The 12,465-nt window shown below is 48.5% G+C and overlaps 1 protein-coding gene across 2 annotated transcripts in view; it reads right to left on the minus strand.

The window, feature by feature from the left end:
• cacna2d2a (calcium channel, voltage-dependent, alpha 2/delta subunit 2a) overlaps positions 1-12,465 on the minus strand; it is a 1,119,650-nt gene that overhangs the window by 51,719 nt on the left and 1,055,466 nt on the right. For both annotated transcript variants that reach the window (XM_067999049.1, XM_067999048.1), the window contains 2 exons: positions 12,208-12,317; positions 4,077-4,159 (listed from right to left, as the gene is read on the minus strand). In XM_067999049.1, coding sequence (XP_067855150.1) covers positions 4,077-4,159; positions 12,208-12,317 — 193 coding nt within the window. The remainder of the gene's footprint in view (positions 1-4,076; positions 4,160-12,207; positions 12,318-12,465) is intronic.

The following is a 12,465-nucleotide window of genomic DNA, read 5'->3' on the forward strand; positions in this document are numbered from 1 at the left end:
TCCTTAGGAGATGAGTAGTGTACAGACAAGACATATTCCCCAGGAGATGTATAAGGAACAGACTGGACATATTCCCCGGGATATGAATAGGGTACAGACCAGACATATTCCCTAGGAGATGAGTAGGGTACAGAGTAGACATATTCCCCAGCAGATGAGTTGGGTGCAGACTCCACAAATTCCCCAGGAAATGAGTAGGTACAGATCAGATATATTCCCCAGGTGAAGTGTCGGGTACAAGTGAGACATACTCCCCATGAGATGAGTAGGGTACAGACCAGACATGTTCCTCAGGAAATGAGTAGAGAACAGACAGGACATATTCCCCAGCAGATGAGTAGGTTACGACACAACATATTCCCCAGGAGATGGGTTGGGTACAGGCCAGACATATTCCCCATGAGGTGACTCGGGTACAGACTCGACATATTCCCCCGGAGATAAGTAGGTACAGACCAGTCATATTCCCCAGGGAATGAGTAGAGTACAAACTAGACATATTCGCCAGGACGTGAGCGGGGTACAGACTAGACATATTCCCCAGGAGATGAGACGGTACAGACCAGACATGTTCCCCAGATGATGACTAGGGTACAGACTAGATATGTTCCCCAGGAGATGAGTAGGGTACAGACTAGATATGTTCCCCAGGAGATGAGTAGGGTACAGACTAGATATGTTCCCCAGGAGATGAGTAGGGTACAGACTGGACATATTCCCCAGGAGTTGACTAGGGTACAGACTAGTCATACTTCCCAGAAGATGAGTGGGTTACAGAGTAGTCATATTGCCCAGTAGATGATTCGGGTACAGACTAGTCATACTTCCCAGAAGATGAGTAGGGTACAGACAAGACACATTCCCCAGGAGGTGAGTGGGGTACAGGCCAGACATATTCCCCAGGAAGAATAGCGTACAGCCTAGACATATTCCCCAGGTGATGAGTAGGGTACAGACCAGACATATTCCCCAGGGAATGAGTAGTGTACAAACTGGGCATATTCCCCAGGACATGAATAGAGTACAGAGTAGACATATTCCCCAAGAGATGAGTAGGTTACAGACTAGACATGTTCCCCAGGAGATGAGTAGTGTATCGACTGGACTTATTCCCCAGGAGATGAGTTGAGTACAGACTAGACATATTGCCCGGTAGGTGATTAGGGTGCCGACTAGACATATTCCCCAGCAGATGAGTGGGGTACAGAGTAGACATATTCACCAGGAGATGAGCAGTTCACAGACTAGACATTTACCAACTTCATGATTAGGGTACAGACTGGGTACAGAGTAAACATGGTCCCCAGGGGATGAGCAGGGTACAGACTAGACATCTTCCCCACTAGATGAGTAGGGTACAGATTAGACATATCCCCTGGGTGATGAGTAGGATGCAGACTAGACATGTTCCCCTGTAGGTGATTAGTGTACAGACTAGACTTATTCCCCAGTAGATGAGTAGGGTACAGACTAGGCATATTGCCCAGTCGGTGATTAGGGTGCAGACTAGACATATTCCCCAGGAGATGAGTGGGGTGCAGACTGGACATATTCCTTAGGAGATGATTAGTTTAAAGACTAGATATATTCACAGGAGATGAGTAGTTTACAGACTAGACATGTTCCCCAGGAGATGAATAGGGTACAGACCAGACATATTCTCTCGGAGATGAATAGAGTACAGACTAGACATATTCCCCATCAGATGAGTCGGGTACAGACTCGACATTTTCCCCAGGGAATGAGCAGTGTACAAACTAGGCATATATTCCCCAGGAGATGAGTAGGTTACAGACTAGACATATTCCCCAGGAGATGAGTAGGTTACAGGCTAGACATGTTCCCCAGGAGATGAGTGGGTTAGAGACTACACATATTCCCCAGGAGATGAGTGGGTTACAGACCAGACATATTCCCCAGGAGATGAGTAGGTTACAGGCTAGACATATTCCCCAGGAGATGAGTGGGTTAGAGACTACACATATTCCCCAGGGGATGAGCAGGGTACAGACTAGACATATTCCCCAGGAGTTGAGTAGTGAACAGACTGGATATACTTGCACAAGACGTGATGGGGTAGCAAAATTTGGGGCTCCTTGGTCAGGAAGGAAATTGAAATTAAAATGGCACTTTAAAAAAGAGGCTCCTGAGAAACCCAAAGCTAATAATGCAAAAGGAAATGATAATGAATATACAAAATACAGAGAGGAAGGATAAAGGTGGAGAGGGAAATGAAGGTAGCAGGAAGGGAAATGGTAAAGAATTTGCAAGTAGAATAAAAAGTAATGGAATTATTTAAGAAAGGGTTGGCCCAATTAGAGATGAGAAATAAAATCTTCTCATGGAGGTTGAAGGAATGGCAGAGATGATGAATGAGGACTTTGCCTCAGTTTTCACATGAGTGTGGTTGTGGGGATGGAAGTGCATGAGAGTAGTGGGTGGAGCAATTATATCAGATAACAATAGATAAGGGGGCAGTGCTGAAAAATAACTGTTGGAATTCCAACCTGATGGCACGGATCCTGGAATGTTATTGGAAATGAGAAATCGGGCGGGGTGTACAATGGGTGTGACAATGGCGGGTTCAGAAAAAGCCAATAGCTTTGAGAACTGGTGCCCACTGCAGACTGGCGACTGAAAGGAAGAGGATTTAAAGTTGTGCAATTTGAGATATGAAAATGTAAATTTAAAATAGGAAAACAGAGATATTGGGTCAATTTTTAAAAAAACTTACCCGACTAGGTGAAAAAACAAAATGATGGGTGAACTCAAGCAAGTCCTGCCACAGCGCCACCAGTAATGGGAGGCTCCTGATCAATTATAGTGGGTGTCATATGTAAATACATTGGTGGAAGATCTCTCGTGGCATTGCTCATATTGGATTAGAGGAAGAGCTGTTTTAAAACAACTGAGATGTTATCAATAAAGTGTGAGAGAGAGTGCGACAGGGCAATTGCTCCAGGAAGTAGGTGTAACACAGGAAGTGTGTGCTATATTTGACTTTTATGATATCACTAGCAGATCTCCCATTGGCGTTGCTCACAGTGGGTCAGAGGATCCATTGTTGATCATCCCCCGATTGTAACGAAAGAAGTGTGATGGGGAAAGTGTGACAGGAAGTAATTATAACATTCATTTCCCAGCGCACGTTACATGCAAAACTTATACATAAAATCGATGTGTAATATCTCACACATACACGTGCATTTGATCCCAGTAACAGTTTCAGGCATGAGGAGACCTTCGGCCCATCTAGCCCACCTATCCACAGTATTCCCTTGGTGCATTTCCAATAACTCTGAATCCTATTTGTTCACAAAAACCTGACCAGTTCCTTCTTGAAACCCAAGAAGGTTTTCAGTTCGACCCCCGCGCCGGTGATCTGTTCGACCCCCGCGCCGGTGACCTGTTCGACCCCCGTGCCGGTGATCTGTTCGACCCCCGCGCCGGTGATCTGTTCGACCCCCGTGCCGGTGATCTGTTCGACCCCCGTGCCGGTGATCTGTTCGACCCCCGTGCCGGTGATCTCTTCGACCCCCGTGCCGGTGATCTGTTCGACCCCCGTGCCGGTGATCTGTTCGACCCCCGTGCTGGTGACCTGTTCCACATACCAGCCATTTAACAAAAACTTCCTCCAACATTTCCTATTTTCTTTTGTTGTCCTGAACTTGTAAATATGACCCCTTGTGCTTAAATTCTATATGCAACTAAACAGCTTCTTTGGTTCCAATATGACTAAAACTTTCATAATTATAAACACGTCTATCATATCCTCTCTCAGATTTATCCTTTTCAAGAGAGGAAAGACCCAGAGTGGTCAATCTTTCCTCGTACTTCATTCCCTTACGTTCTGGGATCAACCACCCCACAATTCTCGCACCAACTCCTGGTCATCGACCCAGAACTTGACTAAAATCCCTCCCACTCTCCTCACACACATATCTCCTCTCTACCGATGCCAAAACAGACACATCACCCAAAGTCACTCAGCAGTATCAGTGTGAGGGAAAGATAAAGACTGATAAAAACCCTCTCAGACGATTATCACGGAGATGGAGGTTCACGTTAATACTTACTGCTATATTGTAATCAAAACAGGCATCAGGCCTTTTCCGGTAGCGAGGCTTCAGCACCTCTTCACATTGATTTGATCCATTAGCTGGGGGGGGAAGAGTTAAGGAAGCAGCATATTCATGGCACAGGATACAACACTCAGCTCAGGAAATCCATATCAGGCTGGATTTTACAAATCCCATCCATGGTCAGGTACCTTCCCTGCCCCCAGTGGATTGGAAAATTAGAGGCATTTCAAGACCCTCTGGCCCGAGGGAAGAAATCTTACTGCAGGTGTGGACCAGGGATATTTACCCGAGAATACAAACTGGGTCAAACCTTTATTGTCTGAAAAATCCAACCGACACAATCCCACCGTACACAGTCCCACACAATCCCACCGTACACAGTCCCACACAATCCCACCGTACACAGTCCCACACAATCCCACTGTACACAGTCCCACACAATCCCACCGTACACAGTCCCACACAATCCCACTGTACACAGTCCCACACAATCCCACTGTACACAGTCCCGCACAATCCCACTGTACACAGTCCCACACAATCCCACCGTACACAGTCCCACACAATCCCACCGTACACAGTCCCACACAATCCCACCGTACACAGTCCCACACAATCCCACCGTACACAGTCCCACACAATCCCACCGTACACAGTCCCACACAATCCCACCGTACACAGTCCCACACAATCCCACCGTACACAGTCCCACACAATCCCACCGTACACAGTCCCACACAATCCCACCGTACACAGTCCCACACAATCCCACCGTACACAGTCCCACACAATCCCACCGTACACAGTCCCACACAATCCCACCGTACACAGTCCCACACAATCCCACCGTACACAGTCCCACACAATCCCACCGTACACAGTCCCTCACAATCCCACCGTACACAGTCCCACACAATCCCACCGTACACAGTCCCACACAATCCCACCGTACACAGTCCCACACAATCCCACCGTACACAGTCCCACACAATCCCACCGTACACAGTCCCACACAATCCCACCGTACACAGTCCCACACAATCCCACCGTACACAGTCCCACACAATCCCACCGTACACAGTCCCACACAATCCCACCGTACACAGTCCCACACAATCCCACCGTACACAGTCCCACACAATCCCACCGTACACAGTCCCACACAATCCCACCGTACACAGTCCCACACAATCCCACCGTACACAGTCCCACACAATCCCACCGTACACAGTCCCACACAATCCCACCGTACACAGTCCCACACAATCCCACCGTACACAGTCCCACACAATCCCACCGTACACAGTCCCACACAATCCCACCGTACACAGTCCCACACAATCCCACCGTACACAGTCCCACACAATCCCACCGTACACAGTCCCACACAATCCCACCGTACACAGTCCCACACAATCCCACCGTACACAGTCCCACACAATCCCACCGTACACAGTCCCTCACAATCCCACCGTACACAGTCCCACACAATCCCACCGTACACAGTCCCACACAATCCCACCGTACACAGTCCCACACAATCCCACCGTACACAGTCCCACACAATCCCACCGTACACAGTCCCACACAATCCCACCGTACACAGTCCCACACAATCCCACCGTACACAGTCCCACACAATCCCACCGTACACAGTCCCACACAATCCCACCGTACACAGTCCCACACAATCCCACCGTACACAGTCCCACACAATCCCACCGTACACAGTCCCACACAATCCCACCGTACACAGTCCCACACAATCCCACCGTACACAGTCCCACACAATCCCACCGTACACAGTCCCACACAATCCCACCGTACACAGTCCCACCGTACACAGTCCCACACAATCCCACCGTACACAGTCCCACACAATCCCACTGTACACAGTCCCACACAATCCCACCGTACACAGTCCCACACAATCCCACTGTACACAGTCCCGCACAATCCCACTGTACACAGTCCCACACAATCCCACCGTACACAGTCCCACACAATCCCACCGTACACAGTCCCACACAATCCCACCGTACACAGTCCCACACAATCCCACCGTACACAGTCCCACACAATCCCACTGTACACAGTCCCACACAATCCCACCGTACACAGTCCCACACAATCCCACCGTACACAGTCCCACACAATCCCACCGTACACAGTCCCACACAATCCCACCGTACACAGTCCCACACAATCCCACCGTACACAGTCCCACACAATCCCACCGTACACAGTCCCACACAATCCCACTGTACACAGTCCCACACAATCCCACCGTACACAGTCCCACACAATCCCACCGTACACAGTCCCACACAATCCAAATCGTACCTCACCCAACTTCAATAAAAGCATATGTGGTGCAACAATAACCAAGGTATCACAGTGTAACAAACAATACCTATCCATGCTAACATTAACTAAACCTGCATAACTAAATCGAGTTGAAAACTTGTTCCATCGGCTGCCTCTCATCAGGTTACTGTAATCTAGGGTATGGATCATTTCTGAAGTCTGTTCATTCTCTCAATTTTACATTATCGTCAGTTTAGTTCAACAATATCAACAAAGTCTAAAATATTTCAGCTGCACCTTGTTCCCTGTTATCCACCAATTAATTTTTAAACTACTGATGTGCAATGAAGGGAACAGAAACCTCTGCAGAAATCCCTCCTGCCTCAGATTCCCACAGTTCGTAAGACCAGCTGTGATCAGCAGGACTCTCGGTGAGATCAGCAGTAACTCGTCCACCACATGCAATATATCTTTTGACATTTCACAATCGATGCCAATTAAACTGGACTGTCAGAAGATGTTACTGAATGACTGTCATATTGTCAGGTCCACCAACCAAATGTTCAGATTAAATCACAATTGTTTCGAAATGTCATGTTTTACTCGAGGTCTCACATAATTTTACTTAACACAATATAAATTCCATTCTTTGTGAAGGCCAATTCCACTGAAAACTAGTTATTGATCAATACATTTCATTTATATTTGGGTGAGGGAGGCTGCAGCATATCTAGTTAACTACTTTCTCAAGTCGTAGATAAAATCTAGTCCACTAAATCCAAGAAGTAAGATCTACAATGAAAACATATCCAGGATTCCATGGTCCATGTTAATACGGGAAATACTCTCATCAGGATCTCATAGCTCATGCCCGGGCATTATTGCTCTCAACTTGATTTCAAGGCCCATTCTGGGGGGAGCAGAACATCCCCCATATGCAGGACAGAGTTACTCTGAACAGGATCTTATGGCCTATTCCATGGTTGGAAGGGGTGGGGGGGAATTCTCCTCATCAGGATTTCATGTCGCATTTCAGGGGCTGTATTACTCTGATCAATATTGGGTCTCAGGTCACTGCTCAGTCCCACCTGAGAATGGTCAACTTACAATGTAGAATCAAGTTTAAGCCATAAGTTTTGGCTGGTAATTTGTAAAGAAACTCAAAACTAGTGATATGACACTGTCCTACATCCACAGACCAATGCAATAACTAGCTCAATGTCAGGCTACAAATTCACAGGTCTGAATTGGACATGCCCTGGTGTTCGGCATCACCAGTCAGTCTGGGGTTGGCACTTGGACCACTGCTTTTCTTGATATATATTAATGACTTGGACTTGGATGTACAGGGCACAATTTCCAAATCTGCAGACGACATAAAACTTGGAAATGTAGTGAACAGCAAGGAGGATAGTGATAGACTTCAAGAGGACATAGACAGGCTGGTGGAATGGGCAGACACGTGGCAGATGAAATTTAATGCAGAGAAGTGCGAAGTGATAGATTTTGGCAGGAACAATGAGGCGAGGCAATATAAACTAAAGGGTACAATTCTAAAGGTAATGCAGGAACAGAGAGACCTGGGGGTATATGTGCACAGGTCATTGAAGGTGGCAGGACAGGTTGAGAAAGTGGTTAAAAAAGCATACTGGATCCTGGACTTCGTTGAACCTTTATAAAACACTGGTTCGACCACAACTGGAGTATTGTGTCCAATTCTGGGCACTGCACTTTAGGAAAGATGTGGAGGCCTTAAAAAGGGTGCAGAAAAGATTTACTAGAATGGTTCCAGGAATGAGGGACTTCAGTTTTGTGGAGAGACTGGAGAAGCTGGGGTTGTTCTCCTTGGAACAGAGAGGTTAAGAGGAGATTTGATGGAAGTGTTCAAAATCATGAAGGGTTTAGATAAAGTAAATAAAGAGAAACTGCTCCCATTGGCAGAAGGGTTGAGAACCAGAGGACACAGATTTAAGGTGATTGTCAAAAGAGCTAAAGGTGATATGAGGAAAACTTTTTTTTTAAACGCAGCGAGTGGTTATGATCTGGAAAGCGCTGTCTGAAAGGGTGGTGGAAGCAGATTCAATCGTGGCTTTCAAAAAGGAATTGGATAAATAGTTGAAGGGAAAAAATTTGCAGGGCTACAGGGAAAGAGCAGGGGAATGGGACTAACTGGATTGCTCTTACAGAGAGCCGGCTAGGGCTTGATGGGCCGAATGGCTTCCTTCTGTGCTGTAACGATTCCATGATTCTCGTCCTTGCGTCCCCTAATATCTGGAGTGTACCTTCGCTGCTCTATAAATAGCATGACTTGGGTTCATAACAATAAACAAACTCTCGTGAGATCAGACCGATTGTAAACCGATAAACTGGTTATGTTACATGAAATGTATGAATGAATAGAGAACAGTTTTCCAATGAGATACATATGTTATGGGCTAAACCTACACGTTAACAGCGTGTGAACTAACTGCCACTAACCTTTACTCTTTCTGATTAGATGTGTTTATATCAGCCTGAGCTCCCTCTGCTTCTTTTTGACTGTCTGGAGAGTGAGATCTCTGTGTGTTTGCCTCAAACTTTTTGAGAGAAAGAAAGAGAAAAAAGAAAGACAAGGAGAAAAAGAGAGGGAGAGAGAAAGAAAGCGAGAGACTGATCTCTGACCTATCCCTAAAGGATTGGGCTGACAAGCTGCCAATAAAACTTAGCACCTTCAATGAAAATGTCTCCTTCCCCTTTGTTGTGAAACTTTCCCAATCGGCATTATCTGTCCTGCTGAGCGTATTGAATGAAAGGCCATTCTAGAATCAGGGTGCAGACTGCTCTAGCATGTGCCCAACAACTTCCCATTGCCTCAACGCTCATGTGACAGTACACAATATGATGGCTGTTCCATCTGATATTCCACCTAACTCTCCTAATCAGTGACCTAAGTGGCTTATGTATCTCTGGGAGTTAATTCTTTGTCAGTTGAACCAGACTTTTTTATCACCATAGTAAAAATTAAACCAAGAATCCCTTTCAGGCCAAATTTTCACCCTGGTGGGCGTAGGATCTGGACATATCCAATGTTCAACCTGCCTATTAGTTAGGTCAAGAGTTCTACTGATCCTCAGTAAAGCCACCAGTAGGAGATAGCAGCTCAAGCTCAGGAATTAACAGAAATGATGTATGGTTCACATGGATTGTTGGACCCTGTTGTTTGACTGGCGGAATTGCATCAATCTATGTGAAAGGGACTGAGGTGCAGCTGGCGTGGAAAGTATTGGAGAGAAAAGAGTGAATACAAAACAGGCAATGAGGAGTACGATCAATGTTCAACATCGAAACCCTGGTAGTGCAAAATGATCAGAAGCAGGTCCCTGACCTGAGTTGTTTATCGTACTCACAACTGAAGGAGTCTGTAGACACCAAAATCTGAGCATCAGACACACAAACCTTAATAGATACAGAACCAACTGAATGATTAACTTGGATCAGGGACCTACTTTAATGTTTATCTGGAAGCCACAATCATCAAAACTAAAACAAAGCACAAGACCACCTCACACCAGGTCAATGGACCTCCTCACACCAGGTCAATGGACCTCCTTACACCAGGTCAATGGACCTCCTCACACCAGGTCAATGGACCTCCTCACAGCAGGTCAATGGACCTCCTCACACCAGGTCAATGGACCTCCTCACACCAGGTCAATGGACCTCCTCACACCAGGTCAATGGACCTCCTCACACCAGGTCAATGGACCTCCTCACACCAGGTCACTGGACCTCCTCACACCAGGTCACTGGACCTCCCCTCACACCAGGTCAATGGACCTCCTCAAACCAGGTCAATGGAACTCCCTCACACCAGGTCACTGGACCTCCTCACACCAGGTCACTGGACCTCCCTCACACCAGGTCACTGGACCTCCTCACACCAGGTCACTGGACCTCCTCACACCAGGTCACTGGACCTCCCCTCACACCAGGTCAATGGACCTCCTTACACCAGGTCACTGGACCTCCCTCACACCAGGTCACTGGAACTCCCTCACACCAGGTCACTGGACCTCCCCTCACACCAGGTTACTGGAACTCCCTCACACCAGGTCACTGGACCTCCCCTCACACCAGTTCATGGACCTCCTCACACCAGGTCACTGGAACTCCCTCACACCAGGTCACTGGAACTCCCTCACACCAGGTCACTGGAACTCCCCTCACACCAGGTCACTGGAACTCCCCTCACACCAGGTCACTGGAACTCCCTCACACCAGGTCACTGGACCTCCTCACACCAGGTCACTGGATCTCCTCACACCAGGTCACTGGACCTCCTCACACCAGGTCACTGGACCTCCCTCACACCAGGTCACTGGACCTCCTCACACCAGGTCACTGGACCTCCTCACACCAGGTCACTGGAACTCCCTCACACCAGGTCAATGGACCTCCTCACACCAGGTCACTGGACCTCCCCTCACACCAGGTCAATGGACCTCCTCACACCAGGTCACTGGATCTCCTCACACCAGGTCAATGGACCTCCTCACACCAGGTCACTGGAACTCCCTCACACCAGGTCAATGGACCTCCTCACACCAGGTCACTGGACCTCCTCACACCAGGTCAATGGACCTCCTCACACCAGGTCAATGGACCTCCTCACACCAGGTCACTGGACCTCCTCACACCAGGTCACTGGACCTCCTCACACCAGGTCAATGGACCTCCTCACACCAGGTCACTGGACCTCCTCACACCAGGTCAATGGACCTCCTCACACCAGGTCAATGGACCTCCTCACACCAGGTCACTGGACCTCCTCACACCAGGTCACTGGACCTCCTCACACCAGGTCAATGGACCTCCTCACACCAGGTCACTGGACCTCCTCACACCAGGTCACTGGACCTCCTCACACCAGGTCACTGGACCTCCTCACACCAGGTCACTGGACCTCCTCACACCAGGTCACTGGACCTCCTCACACCAGGTCACTGGACCTCCTCACACCAGGTCACTGGACCTCCTCACACCAGGTCACTGGACCTCCTCACACCAGGTCAATGGAACTCCCTCACACCAGGTCAATGGACCTCCCCTCACACCAGGTCACTGGAACTCCTCACACCAGGTCACTGGAATTCCCTCACACCAGGTCACTGGAACTCCCTCACACCAGGTCACTGGAACTCCCCTCACACCAGGTCACTGGAACTCCCTCACACCAGGTCACTGGAACTCCCTCACACCAGGTCACTGGAACTCCCTCACACCAGGTCACTGGAACTCCCTCACACCAGGTCACTGGAACTCCCCTCACACCAGGTCACTGGAACTCCCCTCACACCAGGTCACTGGAACTCCCTCACACCAGGTCACTGGAACTCCCTCACACCAGGTCACTGGAACTCCCTCACACCAGGTCACTGGAACTCCCTCACACCAGGTCACTGGAACTCCCTCACACCAGGCCACTGGAACTCCCTCACACCAGGTCACTGGAACTCCCTCACACCAGGTCACTGGAACTCCCTCACACCAGGTCACTGGAACTCCCTCACACCAGGTCACTGGAACTCCCCTCACACCAGGTCACTGGAACTCCCCTCACACCAGGTCACTGGAACTCCCTCACACCAGGTCACTGGAACTCCCTCACACCAGGTCACTGGAACTCCCTCACACCAGGTCACTGGAACTCCCTCACACCAGGTCACTGGAACTCCCTCACACCAGGTCACTGGAACTCCCTCACACCAAGCTTCCTTGAAGGTGGGCTAATGTTACGATTCTCTGCAGAGCTGTGCGTAGAAGTTTAATGACTGGATACATCGCACCTTAGCCTGGATCAGTTTGTTTCGGTCGCATTGACTACAGGTCAGCTTCTCTGCCACCACAAAGAGCAGGTTGGTGTTGGCTAGTCTCTGTGCATGGTAAAACCTGTGACAAGACAGAAATGTTTACTGACAGTCTGCAACAGTTGCCCCGATACAGCCATGTGAAAGCAGGCAGAGAGGCTTACCAGAATGGAACAAAACCAATTTTGAAGTGATCTTTGCTGAATTCAAATTCCGAACAACGTCTGCTC

Source organism: Heptranchias perlo, chromosome 17 (genome assembly GCF_035084215.1).
Source record: "Heptranchias perlo isolate sHepPer1 chromosome 17, sHepPer1.hap1, whole genome shotgun sequence".
Taxonomy (NCBI): Eukaryota; Metazoa; Chordata; class Chondrichthyes; order Hexanchiformes; family Hexanchidae; genus Heptranchias; species Heptranchias perlo.